The sequence below is a fragment of the Coffea arabica genome, chromosome 1e, assembly GCF_036785885.1.
Source record: "Coffea arabica cultivar ET-39 chromosome 1e, Coffea Arabica ET-39 HiFi, whole genome shotgun sequence".
In the NCBI taxonomy this organism is placed as follows: domain Eukaryota; kingdom Viridiplantae; phylum Streptophyta; class Magnoliopsida; order Gentianales; family Rubiaceae; genus Coffea; species Coffea arabica.
This window is the reverse complement of record NC_092311.1, coordinates 16222577-16234107: the sequence shown is the minus strand read 5'-3', so window position 1 is coordinate 16234107 and position 11531 is coordinate 16222577. Positions and strand designations below refer to the sequence as shown.

The 11531-nt window shown below is 42.9% G+C and overlaps 1 protein-coding gene across 1 annotated transcript; it reads right to left on the bottom strand.

Annotated features, from left to right (window-relative positions):
• Nucleotides 1-325: 325 nt before the first annotated feature.
• LOC113711479 (uncharacterized) lies at nt 326-2087 on the bottom strand. Its single transcript, XM_072069733.1, has 2 exons — nt 1362-2087; nt 326-1204 (listed from the first exon to the last, which is right to left on the bottom strand). Exons 1-2 carry the CDS (start codon nt 2085-2087, stop codon nt 326-328), a joined length of 1605 nt encoding a protein of 534 aa, XP_071925834.1.
• Nucleotides 2088-11531: the final 9444 nt, after the last annotated feature.

Here is an 11531-nt window from a genome sequence, read left to right as displayed (position 1 = left end):
CTTACAAAATATGATAGAGTCATCCGCAAAGAACAGATGTGTTAGCACTGGACCAAGTCTGCTGATTTTGAGTCCCTGGATTCTTTTGCTTTCCTCAGCCCTTCTTAGCAAATTGGAGAAGCCCTCTGAACATATTAGAAACAGATATGGAGACAAAGGGTCTCCCTGCCTTATCCCTCTTTCTGGTGTCACAAAACCTTTAACCTCACCATTACAGTTGAAAGAGTAACTCACTGTCTTCAAACAGCTATGAATCCAGTTAATCCATTTAGAGCAGAAACCCATCTTTTCCATCATTTTCAACAAGCATTGCCACTCCACCCTATCATAAGCCTTTGCCATGTCCAATTTGATAGCCATGTATCCCTCTTTCCCTTGTCTTTTTATTTTTAAGAAAATGCATGTACTCATGAGCAATGATCACATTATCTAGAATCTGTCTTTCTGGGATGAAAGCAGATTGAGTTTTGCTAATACACAGATCCAGGACAGATTTCAGCCTATTTGCCAAAATTTTTGATATGATTTTGTATAGCACACTACATAGACTGATAGGCCTGAAATTTTTCAGATTGGTTGGGTGCAGAATTTTGGGAATAAGGGATATAACAGTGTGGTTGACTGATTTGAGCATGTGGCCTGAGTGGAAAAAAGCTTTAATAGCTAAAATGATATCACTTTTAATAGTATTCCAGAATTTCTGAAAAAACAAAGGAGTCATTCCATCTTGTCCAGGGGCTTTTTCTGGATTCATAGAGAACAAAGCATCATGAATTTCTTCCTCCATAACTTCCTTGGTTAACTTATCATTCATCTCCTGAGTAATATAGTGTGGAATTCCCTCTAAGATTTCTGTCATATCATCCTTCCCACCACTCGTAAACAGGTCCTTAAAGTACTCAGAAAGTTCAGTCACTACCTCCTCTTCATTCGCAGTCCAAGAACCATCCTCTCTTTGTAACCTGTTCAATCTATTACTCACACGTCTCCCCTTGACAAAAGAGTGAAAATATTTAGTATTTTTACCCCCTTCTCTCAGCCAGCTGATTCTGGACTTCTGGCTCCAGAAAGCTTCTTCCTCCTTGTAAGCATTAGCCAGCTGTCTTTTGAGATCCTGACATTTCTCTTTTTTGTTAGCTAAACCAGCATTCCTAGTCTTCTCAAGATCCTGCTTAAGGCTGTCAATCTTACTCCTAGAGTTAGTCTGGGCATTATTTCTCCACTTCAAGAGTTCAATTCTGCAATTCCTAATCTTTCTAGTCACTTTGAACAATTTTGAACCCTGTTCCTCCCTACTCCAGGCTTGTTCCACTACTTGCTGGATCCCCTCTTTTTGGAGCCACCTCTTGTCAAAGTAAAACCTCTTTTTTTTTCCTTTCTATCCCTGGATTGGTGTCTAACAAAAGCAACGAGTGGTCAAACGCTAGAGTCTCAATGTGGTGACACTTAGCACTCTCAAAATCTTGAAACCAATCCATACTACCCAAAGCTCTATCTAGCCTTTGACGAATCTCCCCTTCATTGTCCCAGTGATTGCTCCATGTCCAAGGGTGGCCTTCAAAACCAATATCAACTAGTCTGTTTAGCTCAATGAAATGTCTAAAGTCCTTAAAACTTCTCTCCTCCCTAAACACACCCTCCCACTTTTCTTCATTGGACAGAATGTCATTAAAATCCCCAGAGATCAGGTATTTAGATCCCCACAACCTACTTCTATCCGTAAGCACTCTCCATTGTTCCTTCCTGATCCATCTATCACAACTAGCATACACTCCAATGAACCACCATGCCGCCTGAGATTCATTACCTTCAATCTTAGCTTCTATAGTAAAAGCAGTAGTGACCACCTCTACAATTTGTGTATCCTTAGTCCAAAGTAAGGCCATCCCCCCTGTTCTATTCATAGCTTCCACGGACACATTGTTGTCTAGCCTTAACCTTCTAGCTATTCTATCTATGACCGTCTTCATGTTCTTAGTTTCACTTAGGAAAAAGATATTTGGAGAGGAGAGGTGATTAACCTCCCTCAGCTGGGGAACTGTCAAGGGACTCCCCACCCCTTGGCAGTTCCACACCACTACCCTCATTTACACCTGGAGGTCCCATTAAGGAAGGACCTCTCCTCATTTTCCTTATCCCCCTCAAAATACAGCTCCTCCAACTGTTTGGTTTTTTTCCACTGACACATATCCTGATATGCATCCTCCATCACTTCATCTCTAAGCAGGATCTTCCTCTTCCCCACGTTCACCTGAGGATTAGCATTAACCTGTATCACCTGTAAAGGTCTTCTGGTTCTAGCTGGAGTCTTTAACTTTCTAAAAGTTCTCCTGGTCTGTCTGTCCAGTAACCCCACCATCTTATTTTCGCCTTGGGTTTCCTGGTGAAACACTACGAGCTCTGATTCTTTCTCTAAGACTCTTGACTCCTGGATTTGGTTGTGCACTACTTCAACTATATCCTCCTCCATCTCTTCCTCTATATGAGAAAGCTGGAGGTCTTCCCCTTCTTGATTAAACTGAGGTAGCTCTAAGTCCTCCTTGTCGCCTATCACCTGACCCTCTACTCTATTATGAGAGACTACCTTAAGAGACTCCTATTGAGTAGAAGGCCCCACAACCCCCTCCATACTATGATCCTCCCCTACACTTTCACCTTCCTGGTTACTACCCCCACCACTGCCAGTGGCCTTGAGGACCTCCAGCAGACTCTGATTGCTATGCCTTTTAATTTTCTCCTGTTCGACCAACTCCCCATTCCTAAAGGACCAGTAATGTCTATCACTATGTTCAGAGACTCTAGCAGTTTTTTTCTGAGGGGAGACCCTGACATTTCCGGCTCTCATCCAGGGACCATACTGATTCTCATCAGTATTCCCTCCTAGCAATCTCCTATCTTTGCAAGACCTTTCACTATGTCCCACAATTCCGCAATTATAACAGAAATCAGGACACCTTTCGTATTTGAAGGCTATCCATTTGCCAGTTCCTGCTATTCTGACCACAGTACCTCTAAGAAGAGGTTTAGATAGATCCGCCATGACTAAGACCTTCAGATGCCTACCCTCTTTGCCACCCACCTGAGGGATCACAACATCTCTAACTTCCTTAAACACTCCCCCTATCTTTCTTCCAATCTCCTTAGACAACCAATGAACTGGCAGATTCCAGAGCTGCACCCAAAGAGGTGCCGTCACGAAAGCTTTATAGTCATCTTCAATGCCTTCCACCCATCTTTTAAGAACAAGCATCTGGTTATCTATAACCCAAGGCCCTCCCTCCACTATTCTATCTTTATCTTCTGAGTTTTGTAAGTTAAACTGAAACACATTTGGTCCCAGTTCCACCACAGACAAATTCCTGGGATACCCCCAGGCCACAGCCACAAAGTTTTTAATACCAGTGAAATTAATGACTTTTTCTCCTAAAACTCTCCCAATGATACTGTTTTCACAAGCTCTCACGCCAGTTTGAAAGTCTTCCCCCTCTAGCATGAGTCCTACCAGCTCATTCCCTTCAAGGGAAAACTTCTGTAATATATCAGACAGCTCTCCCTCCATGGAAGGCTCAGCAAATCTAAGATGGAAAAAAAACACTCTACCCACAGGAGATAAAGACCAGGACCAAGCCGTAGAGAAGGAAAAGAGCACAGAAAAAACAAACGGAAATGCTAAGAAAGAGGATCGAGACAGAAAAAAGAGCCTGCTGAAATAACGGAACACCACAGGTAAAATATCATTGCTCACTTATACGCTTAAGAAAACAAGGAAAACAGAGCACTGACTCTCCTTGTCCAGACGATAGCTTATCATAACTGAAGATAGCGACGCTTGAACTCCCTTCCTTCATGCACTGACTAGCTTCAAAGAGATGTAGCCACCCTTAGCTTTGAATCAAACAATCTCCCGTTCAATTACTGGCGGAAAATCAAGCTCCGGGAGTGCGGGAGAAAGCAAATTTTGAAAGAGTTTGAAAAGAACTAACTTCCCACCAAAAGGGTGGGTGAGCTCCTATCCCAAGAGAGAGCACAGCTACTTTAGAGTGAGAAAGCCTCTACGTTAGAGAGAGGATTCCATCAGACTTTTCACATTGCTTTGTTGTGTCATCTGTTAGATGATTGTATCCGGGATGTCAATAACAATGAATTGAAGTTTGACATTTGGGTTTGGGTAGCATGAAGCGAGATTTCAGTTGCTGCTGTCCTTTTCATGATACAAAGCATGTGCATGTTTGCTGCACTATTTTGTTTCCGGGTAGGAGTCCTTAGTTTAGAAACTAATGTTGTCCTGTGTTGTGGGTTTGGTTAAGTCAATTAGTAGGCTTTGTTTTGCATAGGCAACACAGTTGAATGATGAAATTGCTGAAGGAAAAACAGCTGTGAAGAAACAAAGCTTGTTTCGTAGCTTTGCATGAAACTTGCATGAAATTCTTCCAACAATTACATTGTTAAGAGGTGTTTAGCCATGTTTTTAATTGGAGTTGTTTCAAAGTTGTTGTATGAATCTTGTTTGCCGAGTGTAGACACCAAATTTTTAAATAATTTTTTTTCTATTTTTATTTTTGCTTTCAGTGATAATTCTTATCTATTTTTATTTGTTAACTTCATGATTTTGGTTTAGATTTTTTTTTAGCATTTGTATAGCGTTTCAGATTATTATTATTATTATCTATTATTTTATTTTTATTTTTTATTTTTATTTTTGTATTCATTTTTGCCTTTTTAGCTGTTTATTTTTATTGTTAAGATTTTTAGCATGAAATTTGTCAAAAGAGAAAATCATTCACAAAAAAAAAATATGCTTAAGTTATTTTAGATTCAAGTTCATTGTTATTTAATTAGAAAAAAAAGGAAAAAGAGAACAAGCTCACGTGGGTTAGCTGCACAGGATCCAAACTCTCTCTATGTATTTCATTCAGACAGCAACGAGATTACAGCAGCTTCTGGGGAGAAATTTCTAAAATTATGATGAATTTTAAAAAAATTCTACAAATGGGGCATTTTGAGTGTGGGATTCCGTCCAAGGGATCTTCACATTCAGCAAATGCGAGCTCCCTCAACTCGCATTTGCTGAATGCGAAGTCTCTTGAATTTTCCTCCAACGAAATCCAAAAAATCACAAAGCCACATACTTCAGAGACAATTTGCGATGCATTTTGACTGTCCCAGTCCTGCATGAAAAGTTTGAAAGTCAGCCTTTTGTTGCTTTGATTCGTCCCTCCTCCTCCCAATCCACAACACTAAAATATATATATATATATATATATATATATATATATATATATATACACGAAAGGAAAAAGCTAATAATAAAAGCCAAATGAAAGTACCTTAAACATTATAATGCTAGCTAGGATGGTGAGGGATGTAAACATAACATAGTATACTGGGGACACCACAGCTGTATTAAAGGCATCCAGTGCCTGCAAAATGACATGTACAATTATCAGATTACACATTTTTCAGGTAACTGGAATCCATTGCAGCAACATAAGAAAGGTACAACGAATTACAGTTTATCTACAACAAAATCCATATTCAGAAATTTAGTATCACTTGTTCATGGAAAAGATAACAGGAAAAAATCAAGAAAGGGAACATTCGTGCTCTATGAAGAACTGAAGAATTTGCCTGTCATAGCAAATGGTAAAGCCAAAGACAGTGTTCAAGACACAGATGGCAGAATTTGCTAATATTTCAGTATGTCTACTTGAAGCCAGTTGATGAACCTTGCTTTTAGACCAAAGGAAGTGCAAGATGAATATTTATCTTGCCCCAGGGAGCAGTTTATTGTCATAGCGTAGGAAAGGAATCTCAATATAGTGTTTGTTTATCAGTGCTAATAAAGATGTAAAGAAATAGCCAGTAGATAACCATCATTTTCATATGATAATGCACTGATTGTTGAAAATTGAAATCCATCAACAAAGACATCATTTTCTTTTTGTTTATGTTAGAGCTGTCACGAAATGAAAAATATTGTTCTGTCAGAGCTCTGATTTAAAAAATATTTATTTTCTATGAGTAAATGCGAGCTCCTAAAAAAAGTAAATATAAAAAATATATTTGTTTTTTTATAGCTCGCATGTAATAGTAAATTTGTTTTCTTGGAGCTCGCATTTATTAGTAAATGCGAGATCCTTCAAATATAAATTTTAAAAATATTTGTTTTCTTCGAGTACTAAATATTTAATTTAAAAAATTAAATATTTTAATTAAACAAATATTTATTTTGCAGATATCTCATTTACTAAATGCAATGTCTAGTAAAATCTTATTTTTTAAAAAATAATTGTTTATGCATTCATTGAGTGCTAGGAGTAAATAATTTGGATCTCGCATTCGATAAATGTAAATTCCTAGAAAATTATATTCAAAATTTGCTTTTTTTTTTTAAATTAGGAGCTCATAATCATTTTTGTTTTTGCATTGGCATTTATCATAGAGGAATAAATCCATATGAATAATATGGATTTTGAAAAATAAAAAATAAAAAATCTAGTTGAAAGATGGTAGCTTAGGTTTTGTCCTCCAAAAATAACTCCACAAACACCTTGGAAAGTTTAGGTTTTTTTGCTAGGGTTGCCGCCAGCCCTAGTCTAGCTCCATCCATGGCTGCCCTTCATCCCATGGGTGAGGGGCACCCCACGCCATCCAAGCGTTCCTTTGCCGATATCCTTGCCTCCTCCTCAAACCCGTTGCCATCCTCACAATTCTTGAAACCGAGAGAAGTGTATCGCGGAGAACCTGCGGTAACTTTCACCATTGATGAAATTCAATCGTTGGCTTCCCCTTTCCGTTTTGCCCTGGTAGGTAAGTTCTCCAAGGGACGGCCTTCCATGGAGGCTCTACGGAAGGAATTTTTAACCATTGGCTACAAAGGGACGTTCACTCTTGGCCTGCTGGATCCACGCCACGTTCTCATCAGGTTTGAACATGAAGAAGACTACCATAGATGTTGGCTTCGTCGTTTTTGGTCCTTTCAGGGTTTTGGAATGCGAGTACTGAAGTGGACTCCCTCCTTCTCGGTAGACTCAGAACCTTCCATCGTCCCCATTTGGATTCGGCTACCCAATCTTCCTGTCCATTTTTTCGCCAAGGGCCCTCTTTTCTCCATTAGCAGACTTGTGGGAGAACCTCTTCGGCTTGATGCTTCCACAGCCGCCATTACAAGGCCTAACGTAGCAAGACTTTGTGTCGAAATAGATCTTCTTAAGGATCTCCCGAATCGCGTCTGGATTGTTAACGGATCTTTTGGATTCTGGCAGAAAATTGAATACGAAAACGTGCCTGACTATTGCCGCTGCTGTCATAAACTTGGCCATACTGCAGACGTATGCAAGATCAGCAACCCGGCGCCGACTGCTGCTAGTCAGGGGTCGGATCATCACGCGCAAGTCTGGTTACCCAAGAACCCTGAGACAAGCCACCCTGATATGCAGCAGCCAATGGCAACCAATGAGCCTCGCCAGAAACCAGAAATTTCCCTGATAAAGAACCCTAATCTGCTTGGCTGTGACAAAATGCACAAACAACGGGTAGTGCAAAATCAGGACACGACTAATCCCGCCCCTTCAGAGGGGACCCCGAGCCAGGTTGTATCTCATGGTCATTCTGCCACAAGGGAACCGAAACCCCCTGAACCGGCCACTCAGCTACAAGTGGTCATCCCTGAAGCCAACAACCTGGCGTCGAGGCTGCTGGATGATTGTGAGCTTGTAACAGAACGAGATTTAATCCAGTGGCCGACTTCGCTCTCGGATTCTGAGGACCAACAGCGGGATTCTATGCCCCGAGCTCAACTCTGTGAGAGTTTCCACCAATTCAAAAGGCGTATGGATGCTAAAGTCCCTTCTCTGGGAGGCTCGGCGTTGCCGCAGGGGAAAAATACAAAGAAAAAGAGGTTCCTTTCGCTTCCCCGCACCATAGTCACTCGTCAGGCCTCTAAGGCCATCATGGATTTCCCCTCTACCCATTAAATGTTTAGCTTCCTCATATGGAACATTCGAGGAGTTGCCGGCCGAGCCTCTTGTCGACGGCTGTTTTCTTTAGTACATGCTCACAATATTTCCTTCTTGGTTCTTCTCGAACCAATGATTGATGCTTCACAATTGCAAAGTTTGATTCAAAAATTTAAGTTTAAGCTGGGATTATGTAACCCAACCAATAAGATTTGGATTCTGTGGAGAGAAGGGGTTGCGGTGGATGTTCAGGTTAGCTCCGACCAGCTTTTGCATTTAGCCATTACACATGAGACCTGGACTCGTGTAGTCTTTGGAACCTTTGTCTACGCAAAATGCACCACAGTGGAACGGAGACCCCTATGGCAAGACTTAATTTCAATCTCTCGTCGAGTGGGTGGTGAGCCTTGGCTAGTTGGAGGAGATTTTAATGCTATTGTTTCCTTAGATGAATATCTTGGCCCTGCCCAGCAAGATTTACAAGCAGTTTCGGAGTTTGCAGACACTATTGCGGACTGTGGTCTAAATACCTTGCCTGCCTTTGGGAGCCGCTTCACATGGTCTGGCATCCGGAGGGGTAGGCGGGTCTGGAAGAGACTTGACAGAATTTTGGCAAACACTGATTGGCAGCAAGCGTACCCCTGTGGTTCTGTGCAGCATTTAAGTCGCACTGGCTCTGATCATTCGCCCTTGCTCTTGCGCATGAACAATCATCAGGGTACCCCTCGGCCATCAGCTTTTAAATTTCAACAGATGTGGGTGCGTCACCCGACCTTTCTTGAAGTTGTCCGAGCTAGCTGGGAGCAGGAGGTGCAAGGCTATGGCATGTTTGCCTTCTCCTCCAAACTTAAGCGTCTGAAACAGGTGCTTAAGGAGTGGAACAAAACCACGTTTGGGGACATATTTGCAAATCTAAAGAAGGCTGAAGCAAAGGTCAAGGAATGTGAGATCCAAATGGAGGGAGAGGATTCGGATGTGCTAAGATCTCAGTGGAGCAGTGCGCAAGCTGCACTGCTGCGATGTCTTGCGGATGAGGAAACTTACTGGAAGCAGAAAGCTCGGGTTCGGTGGCTAAAGGAGGGGGATGCTAACACAAAATTCTTCCACGCTTCCCTTCTTAACAAGCGGTCGCGGCTAACCATCCACCAGATTCAGGACAGCCAGGGGCATTTGCTTGAGACAAATGACGACATTGGACAGGGAGCAGCTAGTTTTTTCCAGCAGCTCCTCTCCGGATCAGACGGGGCTAACAATGAAGCATCCGTGACCCGGCTGTTAGCATCGATTCCGTCTATAGTGACACAACAACAGAATGAGGAGCTAACGCATCCGGTATCTATGGAAGAAGTTAAGAGAGCAGTTTTTGGGTTGGATAGTCACAGCGCGGCTGGCGTCGATGGCTTCTCGGGGTTTTTCTATGTGTCTTGCTGGGACATTATTGCTCGGGACCTATTGCAAGCAGTGCAGGAATTCTTCTGTGGTGTTCCACTTTCTAAGGCCATCGGGAGCACTTTAATTGTGCTCATTCCAAAAACTGATAGACCGAAAACCTTTGCAGAATTTAGACCTATTAGCCTTTGTACCTTCTTGAACAAAATTTTCACGCGGATCTTGACTGAGCGGTTGCAGCCCCTTATGGATGGTCTGATATCTCCAGAACAATCGGCCTTTGTTAAGGGGAGGGAAATTTCGGACAATATTCTTCTGGCGAAGGAAATACTAGAGTCCCTTGACAAGAAAGTACGAGGTCATAACCTGGTCCTCAAATTAGATATCATGAAAGCTTTTGACAGTGTTTCTTGGCATTTTCTCTCCAAATTGCTGCAGAAGTTTGGATTTAGTCATTGGTTCATTACCTTGGTCATGAATAACCTAAAAGGAGCTTGGTTCTCGGTTCTCGTTAATGGTCGAACCTATGGATTCTTCCAAAGTGGGCGGGGGGTTAAACAGGGAGACCCCCTTTCTCCTTATTTATTTCTGCTGGTTGCTGATAGCCTTAGCCGAGGGCTAAATGAGCTGCTCGCCTCGACCAAGATCTCCCCTTTCGCTCTCTCAAGAGGCTGTTTCTCCATCACCCACCTTAGCTTTGCGGATGATGTGTTAGTGTTCATGCGGGGGCTCAGGTCGGATATTAAAGAAATGCTCGATTTTCTCGCCATCTATCAGGAGGGGACAGGCCAACGAGTGAATAAATCCAAGAGCTCTTTCCTTACCTCTTCTAAATGTTCAGCAGCAAGGCTGCGATCCATAACCACTTGGCTTGGCTTTAAGCATTGTAAATTACCCATCAGATACCTGGGATGTATGATCTCGAAAGGACGGCCGGCAAGGAGGCATTTTCAGCACTTGATTGATAAACTGAGGCTGAAGTTAGCTGGATGGAAGACTAAACTTTTATCGCCTGGTGGCCGGGCTATACTCATCAAGCACGTCCTTTCAGCTATCCCAAAGTATGCCATGGCAGTCTTAGAGCTTTCGAAGAGCGTGTTGAGGCAGATAGAACAGCTTATGGCTTCCTTTTTCTGGGGCGAAGCAGCTGGGAAAGAGAAGCGACATTGGCGTCGATGGAGGGATCTGTGCAAGCCAGTTGAGGAGGATGGTCTAGGTTTTCAGTCACTGGAAGAAATTGCAGCGGGTTTTGCTTGCAAACTCTGGTGGAGATTTCGTACATCTTCCACTCTTTGGTCTCGTTTTCTGCTAGCGAAATATGGGAAGAGAGAGGGGCACATCACGCAGATTCAGGAGACCACCAATGGGTCGGCCACCTGGAAGCGTATGTTGCGCTGCCGGGCCTTTGTGGAGGAGAACTCTCAATGGATGATTGCTGGGGGGACCTGTTCTTTCTGGTTCGACAATTGGCTCGGCTCAGGGGCTTTGGCTGTCGGAAAGGTTAACCTTCCCAGTCCTTCCCTCACGATCCGAGAGTGTATCAGCGAAGGGGGTTGGGACTTGGCGCCTATTAAAGGTGCTTTATCCAGCGTGGAGATTCAGCAGATTCGGTCCTTCCCTCCTTTTCTCTCTAATGAAAAGGATTTCCTTATTTGGCAGCCTAACCCGAATGGCGAGTTCTCTATCAAATCTGCTGTGTTGAGAAGGCGCCATCAGGGGGCCTCTTTACTCTCCCGTACACTCATTTGGGATCAACGCCTGCCTCGCAAGATCTCGATATTCATGTGGCGTTTGCTGAACGCGCTTCTTCCCCTCCCGGATATTCTCAGTAAATTTGGCTTTCACCTACCCTCTAAGTGTGTTTTCTGCAATCATGTGGAAACACTGGAGCATGTATTTCTCACTTGTGAAGTCGCAACTGCTGTTTGGCATCGCCTGGGGCTCCTGCTGCACTTTCGAACGGATAGAGCGGACGAGATTCTTATGCAACTTCAGAACTGGTGGATGCACTCATCTGGCAATGGCTTTGTCGCGAATTGCTATCGTTTATTACCGGCACTCATCTGTTGGGCACTGTGGAAATTTCGCAATCTGGCTTACTTTGAGGGGGTTGTTACTCCAGTGCATGTCATATTCAATCACATTGTTAAGGAGCTCCAGCTCATAGCAAGGGCCACTCCTTTC

Bases quoted from the DNA above. Each gene is read 5' to 3' on its own strand.
- LOC113711479 (XM_072069733.1), bottom strand. From the start codon at position 2,087: ATGAGGGTAGTGGTGTGGAACTGCCAAGGGGTGGGGAGTCCCTTGACA. The intron at 1,205-1,361 runs GTTTTACTTTGA...AATAATGCCCAG, and splicing joins TAGAAAGGAAAAAAAAAGAG to ACTAACTCTAGGAGTAAGAT.